Source organism: Marmota flaviventris, chromosome 8, assembly GCF_047511675.1.
Source record: "Marmota flaviventris isolate mMarFla1 chromosome 8, mMarFla1.hap1, whole genome shotgun sequence".
NCBI classification, from domain to species: Eukaryota; Metazoa; Chordata; class Mammalia; order Rodentia; family Sciuridae; genus Marmota; species Marmota flaviventris.
This window is the reverse complement of record NC_092505.1, coordinates 65,291,790-65,315,346: the sequence shown is the minus strand read 5'-3', so window position 1 is coordinate 65,315,346 and position 23,557 is coordinate 65,291,790. Positions and strand designations below refer to the sequence as shown.

General features: G+C 35.4%; 1 protein-coding gene across 1 annotated transcript; it reads left to right on the top strand.

The window, feature by feature from the left end:
- The first annotated feature begins 11,758 nt into the window (after positions 1 to 11,758).
- Gtpbp8 (GTP binding protein 8) lies at positions 11,759 to 22,266 on the top strand. The gene is made up of 6 exons (XM_027936178.2): positions 11,759 to 12,101; positions 13,947 to 14,045; positions 15,491 to 15,621; positions 16,719 to 16,818; positions 18,734 to 18,852; positions 21,773 to 22,266. Exons 1-6 carry the CDS (start codon positions 11,766 to 11,768, stop codon positions 21,840 to 21,842), a joined length of 855 nt encoding a protein of 284 aa, XP_027791979.1. The 5' UTR covers positions 11,759 to 11,765; the 3' UTR covers positions 21,843 to 22,266.
- The last annotated feature ends 1,291 nt before the right edge of the window (positions 22,267 to 23,557 follow it).

The following is a 23,557-nucleotide window of genomic DNA, read 5'->3' as shown; positions in this document are numbered from 1 at the left end:
TGTCATTTGTCATTTATTCCTTTATCTCTTTGAAGATATTTATTGTTTTGTTTTAAATTCTTTGTCCACCAGGTTTATTTTCTCTGATTACTTCTAGAATAGTTTGTTGTTGTGTCTTTCACTTGAAACACTTGGGGGTTCATAATATGAGTTTGTGAGGTCCTACTATCATGTAAAATCACCTACCTTGTCAAATAACAGATATTAAGAGTAAAGAGTACTATTCTAGGCTCTTGTGAAATAATCTAGGCAGTTGAGGGAGCATTACAGCATGAAGACCATATAAATTTAACTACTCTCTTGCCTTCCATTTTTCAGATTCTGTCCATCAGACAACCCCCTATTACCTCTACTTCAGGCATTATATCTTTCTAGAGAATAACCACCAAAAAAACTTTTGTAATTTATTGTCCAACTCATGGAAGAAGATGTGTAAGGAGGTTGGAGAAAATATTCAATGACCTAGCTACACTGACTTCTAACTAAATACCCAAGAGCTCATTTAGTCAGTTGAGGACTTGCTGTTCATACCAACTAAAATCACTGCACTTGGGCTAGGGTTGTGGCTCAGTGGTAGACCGCTCACCCAGCTCGTGTGAGGCCCTGGGTTTGATCCTTAGCACCACATGAAAATAAATAAATAAAATTAAGGTATTGTATCCAACTACAACTAAAAGATAAATATATTTTTTTAAAAATTCATTGCACTGCTCTATAGAAACCCAATACTTCATTATAGGTAGCTGAAGGAGAAACTTTGATAACTTCCTCAACCTAAAGAATTCTGGTTTTACCATGTTCTACTAATGACTATGGCAGGTCTGTCCAATTTTCTCAAAAAATTTCCAGAGATAATTTTTAATTAAAGCAGAATTTGGAGTTTTTATTTAAAACAGAACTTTCTTATAGGTATATGACCTCACAATAAGGGTAGATGAGAAACTTCTTATTTTTAAGTTTTTTACTTTTTAATATACGTGCAGAAAGAGTTAACATAGAGAGCCTATAACTAGTATCTTTAAAAAGACTTGCTTATATAATTAGCCCTGGGATAACATCTGAGAACATGACTGGTAAATCATTCTCTCCATTGATAGAAAATGTTCTTTAAATGAGAAGAGTATCTTGTTGCACCTAAACTGTCTATATGAACAATGTTTTTTATATTTATGTTAGTCAGTTTTCCATCACTATAACAAATACCTAGTATAATCACCTTATAAAGAAAAAAGGATTATTTGGGCTCACAACTTTGGAGGTTTCAGTCCATGATCAGTTGTTTCTGTGATTTTGAGGCCTATGGTAAGGCAGTAAATCATGGGCTGAGCATGTAGCAAAGCAAAACCATTTACCTTGTGACTAGGAAGTAAAAAGACAGAGGGGGGAGGAATAGAAGCCAGGGACCAACCATCCTCTTCAAGGGCACAACCTAGTGACCTAAAAATTTCCCACTATGCCCCACCTTCTAAAGTTTACACAACCTCTAAATAATGCCTCTCTGGAGACCACCCAAGCCTTTAACACATGGGCACTTGGGGGACATTTTAGATTCAAACTATGGTAATAGTGAACACTGACTCCTTTCTGAAAACCTAAGATTTCAGTGAATACCTGCTGGGAGCCATTAGCCAAGTAGGTATGACAATTTCCTTGCCAGCGTACCCCATGATCTGGTCAAACAACAATTAGCGGAAGGACATATACAACCTTCCATATCTCCCCATAATACTCCCATTTTTGTCATCAAAAAGAAATCTGGTAAATGGAGATTATTGCAAGATTTAAGAGCCATTAATAATGAGATGGTTATTATGGGACCTGCTCAATCAGGGATTCCTCAATTGTCTGCTTTGCCAAAAACCTGGCATGTTTTAGCTATAGATATTAAAGATTGTTTTTTTTTCAATTCCAATTCATCCCGAGGATAGTCCACGTTTTGCATTTACTATCCCTGCATTAAATCATGAAGGTCCTGATCAGAGATATGAATGGAAAGTACTCCCTCAAGGGATGGCTAACAGTCCAACTATGTGTCAAATATATGTTAACAAAGCAATCCAGCCACTTAGAAATCAAAATCCTGAACTACAAATATTTCACTATATGGATGATGTATTATTGGCACATAAAGATAAAAACATATTGCTGGAATGTTATGCCACACTTACAAACTTATTAAAAAATTATAATCTAGAGATAGCAATAGATAAAGTACAATTAAATTTTCCAATTAATTATTTAAGAGTTCTATTATCCTCAACCATGGTCCGTCCACCAAAAATTCAAATACGAGTAGATCAACTCAAATCACTTAACGACTTTCAAAAGTTATTGGGAGACATAAATTGGATAAGGCCTTATCTAGGTATACCAACAGGAGAGTTGGGACCTTTATTTGATATTCTAAAAGGTCCATCAGATCCAAATTCACCCCACATGTTAACTCCTAAAGCAAGAAAGGCATTAAAAATTCACAATAGCAAGACTGTGGAACCAACCCAGATGCCCTTCAATAGACGAATGGATTAAAAAAAATGTGGCATTTATACACAATGGAGTATTACTCTGCATTAAAAAATGACAAAATCATAGAATTTGCAGGGAAATGGATGGCACTAGAGCAGATTATGCTAAGTGAAGCTAGCCAATCCCTAAAAAACAAATGCCAAATGTCTTCTTTGATATAAGGAGAGTAACTAAGAGCAGAGTAGGGACGAAGAGCATGAGAAGAAGATTAACATTAAACAGAGATGAGAGGTGGGAGGGAAAGGGAGAGAAAAGGGAAATTGCATGGAAATGGAAGGAGACCCTCAGGGTTATACAAAAGAACATACAAGAGGAAATGAGGGGAAAGGGAAAAATAATACAAGGGGGAGAAATGAAGGTCAGTAGAGGGGGTAGAGAGAGAAGAGGGGAGGGGAGGGGAGGGGAGGGGGGATAGTAGAGGATACGAAAGGTAGCAGAACACGACAGTCACTAGTATGGCAATATGTAAATCAATGGATGTGTAATTGATGTGATTCGGCAATCTGTATATGGGCTAAAAATGGGAGTTCATAACCCACTTGAAGCAAAGTGTGAAAGATGATATATCAAGAACTATGTAATGTTTTGAACAACCAACAATAAAAAAAATAATAAAAAAAAAGAAAGGCATTAAAAATTATTGAAACATATATGGAAAATATACATTTGGATAGAATTGATATAAGTTTGCCTTTATTATTTATTGTACTACCAACAAAAAATATTCCTACAGGAGTATTTTGGCAAGAAGGTCCATTATTGTGGATACATTTATCTTATTCTCCTAACACTATTCTTACTAGGTATCCTGAGGCTGTAGGACAATTAATACTCAAAGGAATAAAAGCAGCGAAGGGAGTGTTTGGAATTTCTCCCAATAAAATTATTACTCCATATACTATGGATCAAATTGATGAGTTAGCTAATGAGTTAAATACTTGGGCAATAATCATGTGTAAATCTAATGTTACATTTGATAATCATTTACCATCTAATCCTTTGTTGTCTTTTTGGTCTAAGCATCCTGTAGTTTTTCCTAAAATGACAAGAAAAACACCTATCATGAATGCTCCAAATATATTCACTGATGGGTCTAATAATGGTACAGCAGCAGTAGTTACCCCAGATCGAACTTTTACATTTTTAGTACCCAAACAATCAGCTCAAAAGGTAGAGCTTAATGCAGTTTTACAAGCTTTTGTGATGTTTAAAGATTCTGTATTTAATTTATTTTCTGATAGTCAGTATGTAGTTAATGCTATAGTATCTCTTGAAGATGCTGGTAGGATTTCCCCTTCTTCTACTGTTTTCTCTTTGTTTTCCACTATACAAAGTCTAATCTGGGACAGAAAACATCCATTCTTTATAGGACATACTAGGGCACATACAGGATTGCCTGGAGCCCTTAGTTTAGGCAATGATTTAGCAGATAAAACTACACATGACATACATATTTTCTCTACATTTGAAGAAGCTACAAATTTTTATAAAAGGTTTCATGTTAATGCTAATACTTTACAAAAGCGTTTTAAAATAACTAAGGAACAAGCCAGACATATAATAAAACAATGTCAAAATTGTGTGACATTTTTACCACAAGTTAATCTTGGAGTCAATCTTAGAGGACTGATACCTAACCATATTTGGCAGATGGACGTCACACACTTGCCAGAATTTGGAAAATTAAAATATTTATATGTTACAGTCGATACTTCTTCTGGATTTTTGATGGGCTCCCTTCATGCCGGAGAAAAAACTAAAGATGTTATATCTCATTGCTTACAAAATTTTGCCACTGTGGGCGTTCCTAAACAGTTAAAAACCGATAATGGTCCTGGCTATACCTCTACCTCTTTTAAACAATTTTGCTCATCATTTGGTATTACTCATATAACAGGTATCCCATACAATCCACAGGGACAAGGCATAGTTGAAAGAGCTCATCAAACTATTAAAACATACTTATTAAAGCAAAAAGAGGGAATTGGAAGGGGGTATATATCCCCCAAAGATAAACTTAAAATAACGCTTTTTATAAACTTTTTAAATTTGGATTCATCAGGACTTAGTGCTGCGGAAAGACATATGTATCCAAAAAATGTACATAAGCCTAAGGTACTTTGGAAAGATATTCTAACAGGACAATGGAAAGGTCCTGACCCAGTGATTGTCTGGAGTCGGGGGTCTGTTTGTGTGTTTCCACAGGGAGAACAGCAGCCGATTTGGATTCCAGAGAGATTAACTAAAACAATTTCTACAGATCGAAAAGAAGATGATTTGACTCAAATCCATAACAGCTGATATCCAGAACTCCAGCTTGGCCATTCTTACATCTGCGACAGTGATTAACCAGGATGCTTTTTTCAATATCTATTTTATTATTGCTTTTTCCCACATCATAAAGTTCTATTTTATTTTTTGAGCTCATACAAACCTAGGTTAATGTTTTTCTGATCAGTTTTATTTTTTGACTGTGGAGTTTTTAAACATTGCAATGGAGATTTCACCCAGGTAAAGCTACAAGGCCTTTACTATTTTCTTATGTGTTGTACGTTTGTGTACACTCTTGTATTTTGTGTTGTATGTATGTGCGTATGTCCATATTTCTTATATGAGGAGCGCTCATGAAAAAATGGATCCGAATTATTATTATTATTTTTTTTATTCACGTGATTTAAATGGTTTAATTTAAATTAGGTAAACAGCTGTTAAGGATTGTTTTTAAAGGTGGTTAACAGATCTGTTTGTTTACTAATTTAAATTAGGTAAACAGCTGTTAAGGATTGTTTTTAAAGTAGGTTAACAGATCTATTTGTTTACTTTCACCTTTCCTTTTCATTATATTTAATAATTCTTTTCAGGATAATGTCTTTTTAGCATCATTGCCAGAATTCCTATCTTCATCCCAGTGCCGGTGAAGACAAAGATAAAACCAAACTACAGCTTCTATGATAGCTATCACAGTAAACTGTATAAACTGATGCATCAATGAATATAACTCAACAAGTAATGCTCAATCAAGGAGTCAACTTACTTTGGGAGGAAACGGATTTTGGGAGGAAATGGACATATTGATAGATTCCTCTGCTTTGAACTGCTTGCAGAACTTGCCTGGACTATGTAACTATCGTTTGGTGCAGCGAATTGTGGTAATGCTGGCATATCTTTGCTGATGGTGTCACTAGTGATGCAATTTTTATTTCCTTGCCAGCGCACCCCATGTTAATTGTGGCAGTGCTGACATATCCTTGCTGATGGTGTCACCAGTGATGCAATTTTTCCCAAGGAGCCGTCAATTGGCTTGGTGTCGTGGCATTTCTGTATCCTCCTCCCTTCTGCTAGTGATGGTCTAAAATTTGGGGGCCAATGGCTGTATGCTGGACCGGTAGTCAGTGACGGGTATGATCCAATTGCAGTGGTATCAACCTAAGACAGGAGGCTGACGCCTAAAGGTCAGTTTTCCGATGACGGGTAAGAACCATATGTTGAATTGGACAACCTACCAGGCACGGTCCTTAAGCCACATTGCTTGTTGTTTAATTAATCAGAAGGGGGGAGATGCTGGGAGCCATTAGCCAAGTAGGTATGACAATTTCCTTGCCAGCGTACCCCATGTTGCTTAGTGGAAGGACTCATGGAAATAGGACATTTTGCAGTGACATTGCATGTAGGTGATCTTGCTCAAGGACCAGGGTGGATTAGGGTGTTCCCGGTTTAGGATAATCAGGTTTAGGGCGTTCCCGGTTTAGGTTCCAGGTTTAAGGTTTAAGATTATTCCTGCTGGGAATAGGGCGTATCCTGCTGCCTGAGTTCCCCTTGAGTTCTCACGGGATTCAGACAGTATTTTTTGGGAGACAGAAGCCCAGTGGAGGTGGATTTGGGCAGAGAATGTGGATTTCCCCAGAACGTGATTGTAGACGGCTGGTGTGAGTTCCGGAATAAAGAGTTGCTGTTTGAATCTACAAGCTGTGTGGTGGCTCATGATTTTGTGCCCAGCCAGACTGCGGCAAATACCATCAGTCACACAGACACTAGGTGATTACATGGCCAACCCTTCCCAAAAACCCTGAACTCCTATGTTCAGATAAGCTTTCCTGGTGGCCAGCATTTCACCCATTACACCACTGCTAGCAGAATTAAGGGAATTCTGTATAGATTCACTGGGAGAGAACTCTGGAGGCTGGTGCCTGGCCTCTACAGACCTCATCTGCTTTGTACCCTTGGCTATGAGAGTATACCATAGCCAAGAGCACAGTTACATGCTGAATCTTGTGAATACTAGTATTTCACCTTTGGGAGCTAGGTCTAGGGACTCCTGACCCACTACCTGAGAATAAGTAAAAAACTGGAATATATATCAGTATATTTGCCTGTGGAACATTGTCTCAGTTATCAGGGTGTCAAAGAGCATATTGTTCATGTGCAAGAAGGCAGTGAGATGTGAATTAGAGGTGTACGCAAAGTATCTCCCATCAGAATAGCCTTGCCTACTAAGTAACATATACTTAAATGTTAATTAATCAGTCATAACAGCAAGATCCATGCTTTTTTCAACAAAATCCTGAGTTTGTTACTAATATAAAAACATGAATTGAATATAGCAAAACATTCCAATATATTTTAATAGCACTAATATGACAGAGCCAAATACACAATTACCAATGAGAAAAATTAATATTACTTAGGGCAACGGTTTTCTCTATATTGATAAAAACAACTTTGAGGTAAGTAAATTTGTACTCCTCCTTCCGAACCCAAATCATTCTAGGAACTCACCTCCCACACGAGTACTGTCTGATACTTTAATCTTCAGATCTGTTTAGAGAAATTTGTTGGTACAGCAGACACAACCTCAAGAGAAAGCTCAAAAAGCTTTTCCGAAGAAGAAAAGAAACTCTCTGAAGTTGGAGACATTCTCTAAAGGTACTTTAATGACATATGAGTGAAATTCAATGATTTAATAAGCTTCCAAAGAAGATTATGGTAGATATGACTGTGCTCTTTCTTGAATGATAGTTATATAATAAATCCCAAGAATAGTAACCTATACCAAATTGACAAATAAGATGGAAAATTCATGTATCATGTTGTATGTGTATGTCACAAATTGTATCAATGTGTAGGTAATCTTTAATATAAATTTTTTAAATGAAATGTGTAACTTAGGAAAGTGTAATTAAAGGCATTTTAAATTTAAATCATTTTTTCAGACAGTAGTTATTACAAACCAGGCAATTTAAATTATATATGGAAGATTTTCATGTGTCAGTGTCCTTTACATAATGCCTCTTCCTTCTTCCTTTCTCCAATATTTTCTTCTTTCTACAAGAGTTTGAGGTCCCAATTTCAACATGAACAGGTAAATCCCATGTTTAAGCCCCAGTGCCCAGATCAAAGCTGGTATATAGCATGCATTCAATATTAATTATTGTTAAAACATGTGAAAAAGTGATGGTAGGAAAAAGTCTTGTGTAAATCAAATGCCAAGACTTAATCCATTACTTCTCTCTATATCTAGCAGTAAGTTTTCCTAGTGTCGCTGCCCTTACTTCTGCTCTTGATTCTGTCTGGGTATTCCAAGCATGATTAGGCTAGAATGAGAGTTAACCTATGTGTATACTTTGCATGATGGCTCTCTCATGTCCAAGATTCTGCCCACCTATCTAGGTTTACAATGATTACCTTCTTCCTGTCTTAGATGGATTCTCTAAGCTTGACACCATTGAGACTTTGACATAAAATGAGATCACTCTGGACCCAATGGCCATTCATTATAGAGGTATACATCATGAAAGGAATAACTGAGATGGCACTGATCTAGTGGTAAGACCTCAACACTGTTTTATCTTCCTCCTATTCTTGGTAGCTCAATCTGACAAGAGTTTAACTATGGCATTTAGGTAAGATTAATTTTAGTGATAAAACTTGACTCATGAGCTATGGGTTAAGGTATGTAAGGTCTGTCCAACTCATCATAGATTTTTAAAAATGGGGTAACTTTGTGGTGAACTGCCTCCTCAGTTCTCAAAATAGAAGGCAGTTATTCTGAGAAGGACCATAAATGAAACCTAAATGGAAAGGAATAAGCCGTGTGATTAACTAGGAAAGCATTCTTGGCAGGAGTGTGAGGAGTTAAGAATAGGAGTGTGTATAGCTTGTTTGAAAACAGCAAGGATAACAGTGTGCCTTGCATAGAGTAGAGAAGAGGGACAATAATAATAGATGAAGTCAGATGAATAAAAGTGGGAACAGGAAAAGAAAACCATGCAGGCCTTTTAGGTTAGTGTAAGAACTTTGGCCTTCCTTTGAGTGAGAAAAGAAGATATGGGGGATTTTAGCTTACATTTTGACAAAATAATGATTACTGATGTACTGGGAATATACTGAAGGGGGCAAAGGGCAAAGATGGGTGATCAGTTCAGAGGCTCTTGCAATAAACTAGGCAGGAAATAATGGGAGCTTGCATCAGGATGATGATCATTATTATCCAAAGTACATGTATGAAGACATGAATTGGTGTGAATATACTATATATACAACCAGAGATATGAAAAATTGTGCTCTATATATGTAAAAAGAATTGTAATACATTCTGCTGTTATAAATAAAAAATAAAAATTTTAAAAAAAAGGATGGTAGCAATGGGATGTATCAAAAAGTATCAAATTCAGGATACATTTTGAAAGTAAAAACAGAATTGCTAACAGATTGAATGTAGAGCTTAAGTGGGAAAAAAATCAAAAATTTTGTTCCCAAGTTGTTTGGCTGTGTCCTTTGGGAGACTGTGATTACCAATTATTGTGATAAGAATGACTACAAAAAGACCAGTTCAGGAGAGAATGAGAGAATATCAGGATTCCTGTTTGGGATATTATAAGTTGGAGGTGTGTATATTTAAAAACAGCATAGTTTTTTAATCTGTATTCCTCCCTTCAGCTCCAGGATTAAACCTTATTCTGAATCTTACCCAAGACCAAGCCCTGATCTAGGAGGCTAGATTCTGACTCCCACTCTACAGTTCTTGACTAAAGTCCTACTTTATAAGCACAGACCACCAGGAACCAGGATGCTTCCAACAATAGGATCAGAGTATCGCCAGAACTCAGAGTCCTACTGCAACATCCCATTCACCAGACTTGATTCCCTTTGATGCTGATTTTGGCTTGATTTTCCTGGACTCTGAGAATACTCTGTATTCTCTATGATTTCCATTGCAGCTGTAAAATGGAGTTAGTTCTCGCAATCCCTCCAAATTCTAGGCCTTTCCCCTCACTAGTAGGTCTTGCTGCTATCCATGTTTCATCTTTCACCTACAATGGAAATTAAGGAAGAGTTTGATCACATGTGCCCAACAAAACATATCATGTAAACTATCTTTCTGAAGTTTTATATGCCTTAAAAGAATGGAGTGAAAGAGGGGAAAAGATGATTAAATAAATTTTCAAGTTATTTTCCTAGTCGTATTTATTTCCAGTGGATTATTTGATTTGCCAACCTTTGCATGGTGATTTAGTTTGTAAAGATTGTCCTAAGTTGCAAAAACTGTCCTGCCAAATGATTTCAAAATGATTTGTCCTATCAAGTGAATTCCAAAATGACTTAGGATTCAGACCCATGAAAGATTACAAAATGAGTACCATGACATCTATTAATCCCTGAATGCCCCCAAAACAGTTCTGAGAATTGCCAAACGTCCTTTATTCTCTGGTTGATTTCCAAAACTGATGCTCCAACGTTTTTTTTTAGAAGGCATTTTAAAGCAATATATGGATCCCAGGTTTCTGGATGTACACAATAAAGTGGGTTTTTTGTTGTTGTTGTTGTTTGTTTGTTTTATGGGGGAGTGAGTCTAGGAAATAGAGGGGAGGCCTAGAGCCTAATGCAAAAATCAATAAAAAATTAGCCAGCCAACATTAGTCCAGCTGCTATTCTGGCTATCAGGAACTCCTTGGTTCTGTTCATTAATTTTCGTATTGTGTTTATTCAAGAATTGCACTGTTTAGTTACCAAACAACTCGGGAAACGGCTGAGAGATGTGAGTTACCACTCCACTGCTATTTTCTGCTGGTGTTTTATAAGATCTTTGGTTTTTACACAGGAATATCTTTCAGTTAGTCAGTTCATCAAATTGAAACCTGTTATCTCCCATTCCACCACTGATCAGTTTAAATTGCTTTAAGAAGAAACTTGTGAAATAAAATGTTGTTATGGAACTTCCATACAACAATTGTTTCACATTTATTTTGTAAGAAATCTCTAAAACTTTAATGACATTTCCTGCACCTCTAGAGAAAAGCAGAGATAACACTCCCTCTCCTGAAAATGAGGTGCTATTCCAACCACATTTCTCACCAGTTGTTTAAAAAAAAAAAAAAAGTGTTTTTCTTAGTTATGCGAATGTATGACAATGGTCAACTGTTCCTTAAACAATAAAAAAAAAAACTGTGAAAATAAAAGGGCTTTGGAATCCACCAGAGTCTCACTCCGCATTACGCCCTCAATTGCGAACCAAGGACTGTAACCAGGGTCCAGTTTATGCCCGAGTAAACGTTGCTGTTTCACTTCATAAGGCTTACCTTAAAACTGACTTGTTTTTCTTACTTCCTTTTTCTTCTTGCCCCTCCCCATCCCAAAGAGCAGAGTGGCAGGCGGGAACAAGACTAACATTTTTCCTGTCCAAGGGTAACCTATCATATTCTTCTCTACCCCAAGTGTCAGGCCGGCAATACTAAAGAACTCCAAACCCGGGAACTGAAGCAACGGCTCTCTCAAGAACTCCGATGAGCACTAATCTACTGACAATATTTGGACCCCACCCCTCTTTTTAAAGCTCTGTGTTCCCCCTGACAGAATCACAGCCTCTGGGACAGGAATTCCGTGTTTTTCCTTTGCTAGCAAATCAGTTAAACTCTTTTCCTTTTTCTAAAACCATTGTTCTCCTTATTGGATTGCCAATGGAGACAAGGACCTTCGTATCAGGACCACGTAGCAAAATAGGTCTTTGACCTCTGGAAACCGTTAAGCACCCTCCTGTAGTAAGGTACTAGTCCGCGGCACAGTCGTTAAAGCAAGGGTGTTTCAGGAACCCAGCAGGCTTGATCCACAGTTCACTGCCCGCAGGAGCGGGAAAGGCCAGCGGAGCCTACAATTCCCAGCAGGCGCCGCGGCAGCGGCCTTCACGCACGCGCTGCCCAGACCCGGGGAAAAGGACTCCGCCGCGGGGCTTCTGGGAAAGAAAAATGGCTGCGCCCTGCCTACGGCTTGGAATGAAGCAGCTCTTTAAGATGCCGGCGGCAATGGGGCACCAAGGCCGAGCTTACAGCACGTCCCAGACTTTTGCTGAGGTACTACGGCTGCCGAAGAAGCAGCTGACCAAGCTAGTGTACCCACTGCAGGAACTCGAGCAGCACCTTGTTCCGGACTCAATGCCCGACCTTCACCTGAGGGTCTTCGACCCTAGCCTGGAGGATATCTCGAGAGCGGAGAGTGTTTTCGCTTCCTCCGCCCGGAACCGTATTGAGTACATCAGTTCCGCTGTGCGGCTAGATCACGCTCCGGACCTCTCCCGACCTGAGGTGAGAGCTGCTGCTGCTCTGGTTCACGGTCCCCAAGATATGAAACCTCAGACCACCCGAGCACCGCCTGCCGCAGGTCTTGAAGGAGGCTTGCGGGGTGGGGGGTTACCACCACTGGTTTCTCGTCACCCAGGAGAGAGGTTTTCTGGTTTTGTGTGGGCGCATGTTTTAGATAACCGTATATATAGTTTTGCTGGGGATGTGACTCAGTGGTAGAATGCTTGCCTGGTGTACTTGAGGCCTCTGAATTGAATCCCCAGCACCAAAAATAAAGACGAAAACACACACATATAGTTTTAATTATTATGATGACGGATACTGAAGACTTTAAGAGGTTTTGAAACATGAACTAAGCGTTCAAAAAGAAAATTCTGTCCTTTTATTTTTTTTTCCTTTTTAATTGAAACGTAAAAGCTTGCTGAGACAAATTAGAAGTTAGGGAAGGAGACATGATATAGATTCATAAATGAGATGATCCTTATCAATATGTAATTTTCACCCTATCTAAATTTCTCATCATCTGCAGGAATAATTATTATCTGTAGATAGCAATAACGAGAGACTTTTAAACTTTCATTAGTGAAATTTCGGAGTGTGCATTTTCTCCTTGTTCTACAATTTAATAATGTATTTTGTTTTGAGTTTGCTGAAAGGCGGTTCAGATCGCCTTTGCCATGTAAATGGAACACTGCCCTGAAATTTTTATTCTAAATTATGTAGAACTGCTATAATTAATGGACTTTTGTGTACTATTGTTTTTTCTTATCATTCATTTTGAAGGACTAACAGTTTTGTAGACTGTGTGGCATCTCTGACCTCTGTCTACTGAATGCCTCCCAGTCATACTGATAACCAAAAATGCCCTTGAAGATTTCCAGAGTGTCCTCCAAGGAGCAGTTCTGACCTCATTTAGAACTGTTTGGAGGTGTCTACTCTTAAGCAAAGCCACGTGTAGTGATGGTGATTCTCAAGAATATTTGTTGCTTTTCACATTACAGAGGAGAAAATCTTTTTAAAAAATTTGTAGTTGTAGATGAACAGAATGCCTTTTGTTGTTGTTGTTTATTTTTATGTCTAACTCAGTGCCTCACATATGCTAGACAAGCGCTCTGCCACTGAGCTACAGCCCCAGCCTTAAAATCTTAATTGGAAATAAAAAGATCAAGGAAAAAAAAAAAAAAACTCTGAAATACCATGGAGTTACAGTATACTGTGGTAGTTTTGAGAAAATGTGCTTCCAAGCATGTAGTTGTATTTTTGAGCCAGTTCTGTTGAAATAACTTTTTTTTTTTTTTTTTTTTTGGTTACTCCAGAAAGCTTTGTAAATATGTAATGCTTAATAAAACATGCAGGTATTCTTGGGCTGGGGATATAGTTCAGTTGGTAGAGTGCTTGCCTTTTACACAAGGCCCTAGATTTGATCCCCAGTAGCACCAAAAAACAGCAGCAACAACAACAACAAAAACATGTTGGTATTCTTGAGTAGTGTAATTTAAGGCACAGATTCTGGATCTAAATGCCCCGATTTCAAATCCCAGCTCCTTCACTCTCACTGTTTAATTTGGGGCCAGTTATATTTTCTCATTTCTAAAATGGGGATGATAATATTACCCATTTCATAGGGTTGTTATGAAAAATAAATAAGAAAATAATGTTGAATGCTTACAGTACTTAGCACTTTAAAATTATTCATAAATATTAGCTGTGTGTTAGAATGTGAGGTTTGACCACATAGAAGCCATTTTTTTTATGTGCCTTGACAAAACTGAACAATTTGGTTCTGTGGGGAATGTGGCATTTAATAAATAAACTAGTACTCAGTTCTCTTCTTTTTTCTTGTGTAAGGTATGTTTTATAGGCAGAAGCAATGTTGGAAAATCGTCCCTAATAAAGGCTTTATTTTCATTGGCCCCGGAGGTTGAAGTTAGAGTCTCCAAAAAACCGGTATGTTGATATTTTTAAATACCAGTAGACTGTCTCACAAATTGACTAAGATGAGTAATAAATATTGGATGATAAATAATTGGTAAGTGCCTTGAGAAAAGATGTTTTTCAAAAGCTTCCTTTTTCCCTATTTTCCAAAGAATTAACAAAGTCTTTTATTAGAATTGTATTATTTCCTTCTAAATAATGATCATCTAGTTCCATATATGTTTGAGGGGAAACAGCTTCAATGTTTTGTTGCTTTTTTCTTCCAGTAATCTTTTATACCTTGCTAATTTTCTCACTCTCTGAAACATACACATTCTTACACATTTACCTGTCCCGCATATTGTGTTTACCCAAGACCAAACCATGTACTTCTTATCCCTTCTGTCATTTTCCAGTTCCTTCTGTTCTTTAAGGAGGCAGACTCTACCGATATCTAAGATGACATTATATTCTCAAATCACCCTCACTTCCCATTACCATATCATTTGTCCTTGGCAAAACCACTGACTCCAATGCTCACTACTCCCTGATCCTTTCATTAAGCTTTTCCATGAGGCTTCACTAATCTTTTGTTCCTCACTTCTTGAAGTAGTTGATTCTCTGGATTTATCACTAAAGATTCCTTTCTTAACCTTCCCATCCTCACTCCTACCCTGTCTTACCATATAAACCAGCTAAACTATAACTTCTAGGTAGAGGTGTATGTATGTAAGAGGACAATGGATGAAATTTATTCTTGACATTGTCAATCTCAGTCTTGTCAAGTCACATAATTCTAAAATCGTCTTCTGATGGACAAATAAGCCTATTGGAAGTTTAATCACCATTTATTAAAAAAAAACCTTTGATAATATTTTTTCTAAGATCAAAACAGTTAACTAAATTGTCTTTTCTTTTCATGATTAATAAATGTCTCATGGACACAAAATCATAAATAAACCACATATTACCTTTACATCAATTTTAGTTTTAAAATTATAGTACATGATTTAATGAGAGCACTAAAACTCACATAATAAAACATGAAAAACAACTATAGGAGAGCAATAATTTAGGGGTAAGAAACTTATCAGGTTTTGGATCTAGATGTTACAAAAACCTGTTATGACTATGGCAATCACACAATTTAGAACAGACTGATGTTTTCCATGGAGAGTGAAATAGGCAAGACTCAACAACATTTTGACTGTATTTTTCCATATTTCTTATACAGAATCTAAAGCTCTTAATAAGGATTCTATTTTAAGACAATGAATTGGAAGGAGAAAGTAGTATAAGCCAACCTTATATCCAGCCACTTCCCTTCTGTTTTCTTTTCCTCTGTCATCGTCAGAATCCTTGGGGATCATATACGGGGCTTTTAATAAATGTTTGACACAGTTGAATAGAAAACATTCCAACACATGAAATACATAAAAGACATATTTTAAGTCAGCTTTTATTTTTTCATTTATCAGGGTCATACAAAGAAAATGAATTTTTTCAAAGTTGGAAAGTATTTTACAGTGGTGGACATGCCAGGTTATGGCTATAGAGCACCAGAAGATTTTGTTGACATGGTAGAGGCCTATCTAAAAGAACGAAGGAAGTAAGGAAATTTATTTTCTTATAGTAGTTAACACATTTAATCCCCAAATACATTTTTTATCAGTGGAATATTCTGCACATGATGAACATTTCACTTTTATGAAGTGACTTAATTTAGAAGGTCCATTTTATTCTCATAATATTCTATGATATAATATTTAGGAAAAAGGTATGTTTGTTTGGCTTCTGCCTGTAGGTGTCTGTAATCTTAACTTCAAGTATTTTCCTAAATTGAAACTCTAGAATACTTCAGTAGTGTTCATTTTTTTAAAAACCAAACTCTTAATTTCTAAAAATGAAAATAATTGGTTAATGTGTTATTTACCAGATTTAAATAAACTATAGTAAATTCAGATTATTTTTTAAATACCTCAGCTTTATCCTCTGAAAATGTTATCTTTACTTTCATGTCTCTGTTGGTAGTGAAATGACAGTTCTGTTTCAGGAATTGCACAATATAGAGAAAACTATTAAATTTCTGAAATGTAAAAATTTGTCTAGAACTGGGGGTGTAGCTCAGTGGTAAAGTGCTTGCTGAACATGCTAGAGGCTCTGGTTTTGATCTCTAGGCCCACCAATTTAAAAAATAAAGTTTGGTACCAATCTTGGTGTTATAGCTTTACATAGAAAGTAAGGTGAAATATTTACAAAAGAAAATGCAATATATCATGTATCTGGTTTCGATTTATCTGTTTGTCTTAATATTTAAAAAGTTAAACATTTCTATAATGTATAGTAAAATTGGATTTGTGTCTCCCCCCCCCCCAAAAAAAAAAAAAAAAAACAAACTTTAAGGTCTTAGAAGAAGGGACTTACTCATCAGAACAAAAATCCCAGTCAGACTTATGTTCAATACATGCTTATTGAAATAAATTAATATTTAACAAATTAAGTTATTGAAAGTAAGCAGCCTTGAGACCTATTAAACTATTAGGATAAACTTCCTGATTAATTTAGAATTCCTTTTGCCTAAACAAATTTTTAAATTTTGGATCAAAAATACTCAAAGGGAAATTTCTTAATATAGTAAGGATGGATAGGAAGAGAAATGAATGAATATATCTTATAGTGCCATTAATCTTTTCTTCTTTCTTATAGTTTGAAGAGAACATTTTTATTAGTGGATAGTGCCGTTGGAATTACAAAAACAGACAATATTGCCATAGAAATGTGTGAAGAATTTGCATTACCTTATGTGGTAAGTCTTTCTTTGGACTCATGTTTGCAGTTAGAAACATCAGTTCTGTTTGGCTATATATGTGTGCAAACATTTAAATGAATGAATAGGTCTTTCCCTCTCAAAATACAAAGGAAAGTGACTTTATGTTGGCACTTTATGTAGAGTGGCACTTTTGTTCATTTTTCTTTCTCTCAGTTTTAAGTTTTTAAAATTATAATTAAAGTAAAAGTGTTTTAAGCTGTTCATTTAGTGTTCCTAAGTGCTTTGCTTTTCCTTTTTTTTTTTTTAAATATGGAAATAAAACATGTTAATAGCTCTTTAACAGCAGCTTGGCAGATAATACTTACCAAATGTAATAGAAGTACAAACTGAAAAATTTGTGAACTTATTTTGGAATTTAAAAATCATTCCAAGAATATAGCAGACTCCAGCACACACAGTATGATTTTTGTACCCTTAAAGAAACAGAATTTCTTCTGGGAATATCTTACTAACACTGTTTCTGTCATCTCACCTAGAATAAAATACAGATTAGCAGGCTAGAATCCATATTGATTTTATTTCCTTATATTTCCAGATAAAATAGCATTCTTAAAGTTCCTTCATAAAGAAAAGTGAAGAACTTAATGACCTTAGTTTATTTTCCACCAAGTGTTAGAAAACGATTAAAATATAACAGTGGAGTTTAAATCAAATCATATTAGTAGCCACTTTTTTTATCTTCTTTAGGTTGTGAAAATCTTGGGGTTTGCGAAAATTCTGTAAATCAGAATAACTCATAAGGCATCAAAGGATGATAGTCTTACATAGTAAAAATGCCTAAATATTGTCAAATTGATTTTATTACGTAATAGCTTTCATAATTTTGTATCATAGGTACCAGTTTGTAAAATCATATTTTACTAAGCTTTAACTGAGGAAATGTGAATATATGTATATATTACACACACACATATATTCATATATATTTTTACATGTCCATGCATGTATGTATTTCAGCACATTTGCCTTTGTGAGGAAAGACTCCTATTTGAGTTGATTCATAGGTCATTAGAAACCATACACTTTTCTGAATTCTCACTCCTTTTGCCATTAGCATTTTTATTTGTAAAAGGCATAAATGATTCATCACGAAATTTAATTTTATAGAAATGCTTCCAAGAAAACCTGATGGATCAGTGTTTTACATCTTAATTGATTTTTAAGCATCCATGCTTTAATGTTTCTCCAGTATATAGCTGTATTTGGACAAGTAAAATTCTAACATTTAACTGGGTTGTAACTATAATAGATAAAATCTACAAATAGCCCAATTTCAAATTTTTCTTTTAGAATATCACTTATTAGGCTGGACCATTTTATAACTCAAAATGATCTTAAGTTTGCAGTTTTAATAAATCAACCTAATAATATTCATTTATATATCTTTTATCACAAGACATATTATAATCATATGAAACAGCTGATGGCAATTACAAATATGGCTCCAGGATCCTTCTTATTAATCTTAAGTCCATGGTATGGTGGCTCTGTGTAATTAAAACACTGTTAAGGGCTGGGGTTGTAGCTCAGTGGTTGAGAGCTTGCCTCACATGCATGAGGCACTGGATTCCATCCTCAGTACCACATAAAAAAATAAATAAATAAAACAAAGATATTGTGTCCATCTACAACTAAAAAAATGCTAAAAAACAAATAACACTGTTAAATCATAGACACATAGTGTGCACTTTATATGTTATACATATTAACAGATTTCATCTTCAGAGCAACTTCTTTCTGGGTTATTGTTTTTATTTTGTAGATGAGAAAATGGGTCTAGAAAGATTTAGAAATATGCATGGGTCACTTAGTTGTAACTGAAAATTTGTAGTTAAAATATGTATAACTGCATATTAAGAAATATTTTATTTCTAATTTTATTTTCCTATAGATGGTATTAACAAAAATTGACAAATCTTCCAAAGGACATCTTTTAAAACAAGTACTTCAGATCCAGAAATTTGTCAACACTCAAACACAAGGATGTTTTCCTCAATTGTTTCCTGTAAGGTAAGAGTTGAATTGTTCTAATAACTTTATATATTTAAAACCTTTAATATTAAGTGTTTCTTAAATTGAGGTATCACTTAAAATTTGAAAGACTATGTACTTAGCCATGATTTGTTGGTACAGTCTTTTAGTACTTATATATTTTTTTTTTCCTTTTATTCTTTCTCATCAGATCTTCCTTGAAGGCATTTCATTTTATTTCTGCCTCAGCCTAGCTCAACTCTAGACCATGGCAGAAATGAAAATTTGACTTTTTAAAAACAGCCACAATAAAGGTCTCTTTCTTAATTTCAAAGAGAAATAATTGTGTTTATAATAAAAAGCCCAGTCAGGCTAAGAGGGACTAAATTTTTCCTTTTACATTTTTCCTTTAAAAAGGATAGATAGGAAGAAAAAAATGGTTCATATGAGTTCAGATTAAACAGTGGTAGCAGACAGAATGGTTATTTCCTGAGCTGGTAATTTTTGAGATGTTATGATGTGGTTTCATGACAAAGCATGGGTTTGTACTTTCATGGTGTATCTTGGGTACAATAAGTAACATACTGTGGCAGAGATAGAGCACCACTCCTGTTGTTTCCTTTCTCTGACTTGTTTGTGGAAGGCACTATGCTAGTTGCTACAAGAAAATAATGAAACCAGATAAAACCTAGATGTCCATAAGCAGGCTTTTTAGGTCCTACCAATCTGGATCCGATTTAAATTATAATTATGAATATGCGTATCAGAACCCTTCTTCCTTCATTCCTACAAAATGCTGTTCTCTTTTGACTTACATTCAGTTATCTATCCAGTTCTTTTGTCTGTCCCACATACATAATGGAAATTTGTAGAGATTGGAGAGAAATCTTAATTCTTAGAGCTCTGGGCATTGTCATAAAAACAGCTATTTCTTTTAACTGTTTAATAAGAAGGAAGTGAGACTTCAGTTAAAAAGATCACTCAAACATAAGATTAGCACATCATGGCTAAACAAAATCATTTGTTGAAAAATATTGTTTTAGTTGACCATAAGTTGAGTTTGAACTACCACATAATGTGACTGGAAGAAAATTTGGGTCTTTTTTTAGGCTACATCAGTGGACTTACAATGTTCAAAACAAGGCAGTGATCAAGGAATAGTCCCATATTTCTGTGGGCTCTGTGCCACTAGACCATTCCTGTCAGATTGTGACTTGACATTAAGAACAATTAGGACGTCTGAAAACAGATGGTTTTGAAGGGAGGCTATTAAGCATTCAAAATACTTCATTGATCCTCATAGTAAACATGCCGATTTCACAGACAAGGTTGCAAATCAGAGAAATTGAGAATTGCAGTTATTTGCTAAATAGTGGTCAGACCACTCTGATCTTACATAGCATAGTTCCTGTACTTTTTGGTTATGGCTTTTAAAGCAGCTTATTTCATTTTCTGAGTCTTTTCTCTCTCCGGTAAAAATGTGATGCTAGAATGTGATTGCCATACAGATGAGGCATATAATAATGTTAAGTTTAATAATGCCAGTCGATAGTGGATGGCAGAGTCAGGCCTGTGACCCAGATTATCAGATTTCTGGTACTTTTTAGGGACATTTTCTTCTTTAGATATGCCAACTTTCTCTGCCAGCATGACCTTGGAATCACTGCTGCTACCATCCATCCTCAACACAGGTGATTAATGATTAAAGTCTTACACCACTCACATTTTAAGAACTGAGACATGACAGCCTACTGAGCTTCAAGAGCTTAAGCATTCACTGTAACAGTGACCATTTACAGGAATGTACTCACAGCTTCCAAAATCCCATGCAGAAAATAGGTATATGGACTTCCTGCTTTTACTTGCATGACCAACCCTATGGTGAGGCCTTCAGAAGAGAGTTTGGCCTATTCACAAATGGTTATTATAAATAAATCAGGTATTCTTCGTTTGCTTGTGGTAGGAGAACGGTGAATTGTGTGGTAGACATTTAGTCTGGCAAGGTTTGGTTTTCAAGCTTGTAGGCAAAGGTCAAGTGCTAATCTTTATGTATGAACTCTAACCCAGCAGCCTAGAAAATATCAATGGTGAAAGGCTTCCCTAAGATTGAATACTGGGATCAATCTGTTTCATAAATGGTATGGAAGAAATATATAAGTAGGCACTATAAAATTGCTTCTGTAGTTATCTATGTGTAAAATTCCAAGTGAATGAGAACTGATTTTAAGGACAGAGAAAATTATGAGCTGACAGAAATGTTTGTTACACATAAATTCAGGGTTTCATACTGTTTGAACCATCCAACTTGTGTCTCTCTTTAAATGTTTATGTATGTGTAACTCCAATTATAAGAATCATTATGGGCTTTTCTCAAGGAAGCAGCTTTGACCAGGAAATGCTTACTTAATTATGAAAGGAATTAGTGATACTGTAGGAAATATTCTACCTATATATAAAATCATAATGTATTTTTAAAAAAACTGAGAATTGATGTGGTTGAGCTCCATGGATAGATGGATGGATGGACAGGAAGGTTGGGAGGAATGGCTTAATGATTGGATAGAGAAAGATAGACAGGTAAACAAAACTTACAATAATGGAGGGTGATTTTTTTAAAAAGATAAAAAACCTAACGAAAGTTCTGAATTATCAAGGTGGTGGAATTTTTGTTATGAAAACAACAAACTAAAAATATCAAAACTAATTCTGGGAAATAGTAAAATAAAAGGTACAGTAAAATTTTTAGAATTATGAGGGACATGGAGCAGATACTGTGGATCATCAGATAATAAATCCTGTAAGAAGCTGAGGGAACAGAGTAAAGGCAGAACAAATTAAAAGACATTTTGCTTCATACATGGAATCACAAAAGTTTGTAAATAACTTTAAGTGAGATAATTAAGATCTATTACTACCTCTGAGGTAAAGAAAAAAATTTATTTTTCTTTTCTTTTCACAGTGCTGTGACCTATTCTGGAATCCATCTGCTGAAATGTTTTATAGCTAATATAACAGGAAATCTTAACTAATGGTATCCATTAGTTTCAAAGATGAAGTTTCAAAATTCTGTGTGCCACTAGAGTTCAACATCTAGAAAAATTTCAATATTGTTTTAAATGTTGTATATCTGTAACTTGCAGGAGGATCACTTCAGGGGATGCAAGCTTTAAAACTTGCATCTTCTCAAAATAAGAATGAATTGGTGCCTGGGGGACAAAGGGTTTATAAATAATTATCTGCTCAGTAGAACAAATGCTAGTTGGTTTTCCTATTTTAACAAACTGACAAGCAAGAGCATATTTTTAAAAATCCATAAAATGAAAACGTATTACTACTATGTAGAGAAAGGTTTGCCATGTTATTTATTGAGCTTATCTTTTAAAGAAAATGTCTATCATGTATATTTTTTTAATATTAAAATGGACTAAATAAAAGTAGCTGCTTTTCTGTTAAGCATTAATAGGTAAGTTGAAGGATACTGCTGTATGCTTATAATTAATTTTTTCCTAAGTCCTTAGTTGAGTATTAAAAGAATTATTCTTGGTAAAACTTGTCAGTCCATGTTGGAACACCAATCATTTCAGCCTGGAATCATTCACCTTTAGGTAAACCCAAGATTAGAATAAAAAAAAAACAAGAATTTAAGTTTAAGTTCCAGATCTAATATCTAGGTCCTTGGGAAAATTACTTAGTTCTCTTAAATTCATTTGTAACTATAATGACATAAACAATATATTAAGATTGAAATGGTATTACATGAGGTGATATATGGCTACATATTTGTAAATTCAAACTAACCAAGGAATATAGCAAAAGTCATAGGTATTTATCATAAAACATTGTCATTAAGGAATTGACATATTCTCTAGTGAAAAACAAAAATGAGCTTTAAGCAAGATTAATTTGTAAAGGAAAACGGAAGCAATGAAGATGATTTAACCCAAAGGTTAGTAGAAAAAAATGCTCAGCTGATAGTCCAACCCAGGCTTTATAACTCAACCTAAACTCACTGAACCACTCTGGTTTTTATGAGGGATGATGACCAAAGTTTCTTTCAACTATAAAAATTTATGATTTTTGAACAAAAATGCCACTTCAGATGCTGAAACTTACACATAGGAAAACTGACTAGCTCAGTGGAATCACATCAAAGTAAAAGCAGCAGCAAGACTGACCTTAAATCTAGGACTGGGTAGTTAGTTATGGCTCAGTGGTAGAGTGCTCGCCTAGCATGCATGAGGCATCATTGGGTTCAATCCTCAGCACCACATAAAAATAAAATGAAGTTATTGTGTCCACCTACAACTAAAAAATTTTTTTAAAAATGTAGGGACCTTTCATTTTATCTTCTAAATTAGAAATTAGGATATGAAATCTTCCAAGAAGTTTCTTGGGATAGTAAATAGGTGTTTGAATATTAACAATTCCCCAAAATAAACCGGGACCTAGGGTGACAAAGCTATTCTACACCAGCTCTTCTCTTACTAATTTACCTTCATTTCCCAATATGTAAAGGAAATACACAGGATACAAAGCCATTTAGACACTGATCACATTTCTAGATTGTCATCAATACAACATCCTTGATATTGTCCTGGAATTTTTGGTAATTTTTCTTCAGAGTTATCAAGAAAAGAGATTTATGTTGGTTTATGGTCCTGGGGGAACAAGGTTGAGGGTTCTTTCCTGGTGATAGCTTTCTTGCTAGCAGTCCTTAGGCTTCACATGGCAGAAGATGGAGTGG

What these genes read in the sequence shown, in the direction of transcription:
- Gtpbp8 (XM_027936178.2), top strand. Translation starts at nt 11,766, where the DNA reads ATGGCTGCGCCCTGCCTACGGCTTGGAATGAAGCAGCTCTTTAAGATG. An exon ending in TTAGAGTCTCCAAAAAACCG is followed by an intron (nt 14,046 to 15,490) that starts GTATGTTGATAT and finishes TTCATTTATCAG; the next exon opens with GGTCATACAAAGAAAATGAA. An exon ending in CCTCAATTGTTTCCTGTAAG is followed by an intron (nt 18,853 to 21,772) that starts GTAAGAGTTGAA and finishes TTCTTTTCACAG; the next exon opens with TGCTGTGACCTATTCTGGAA.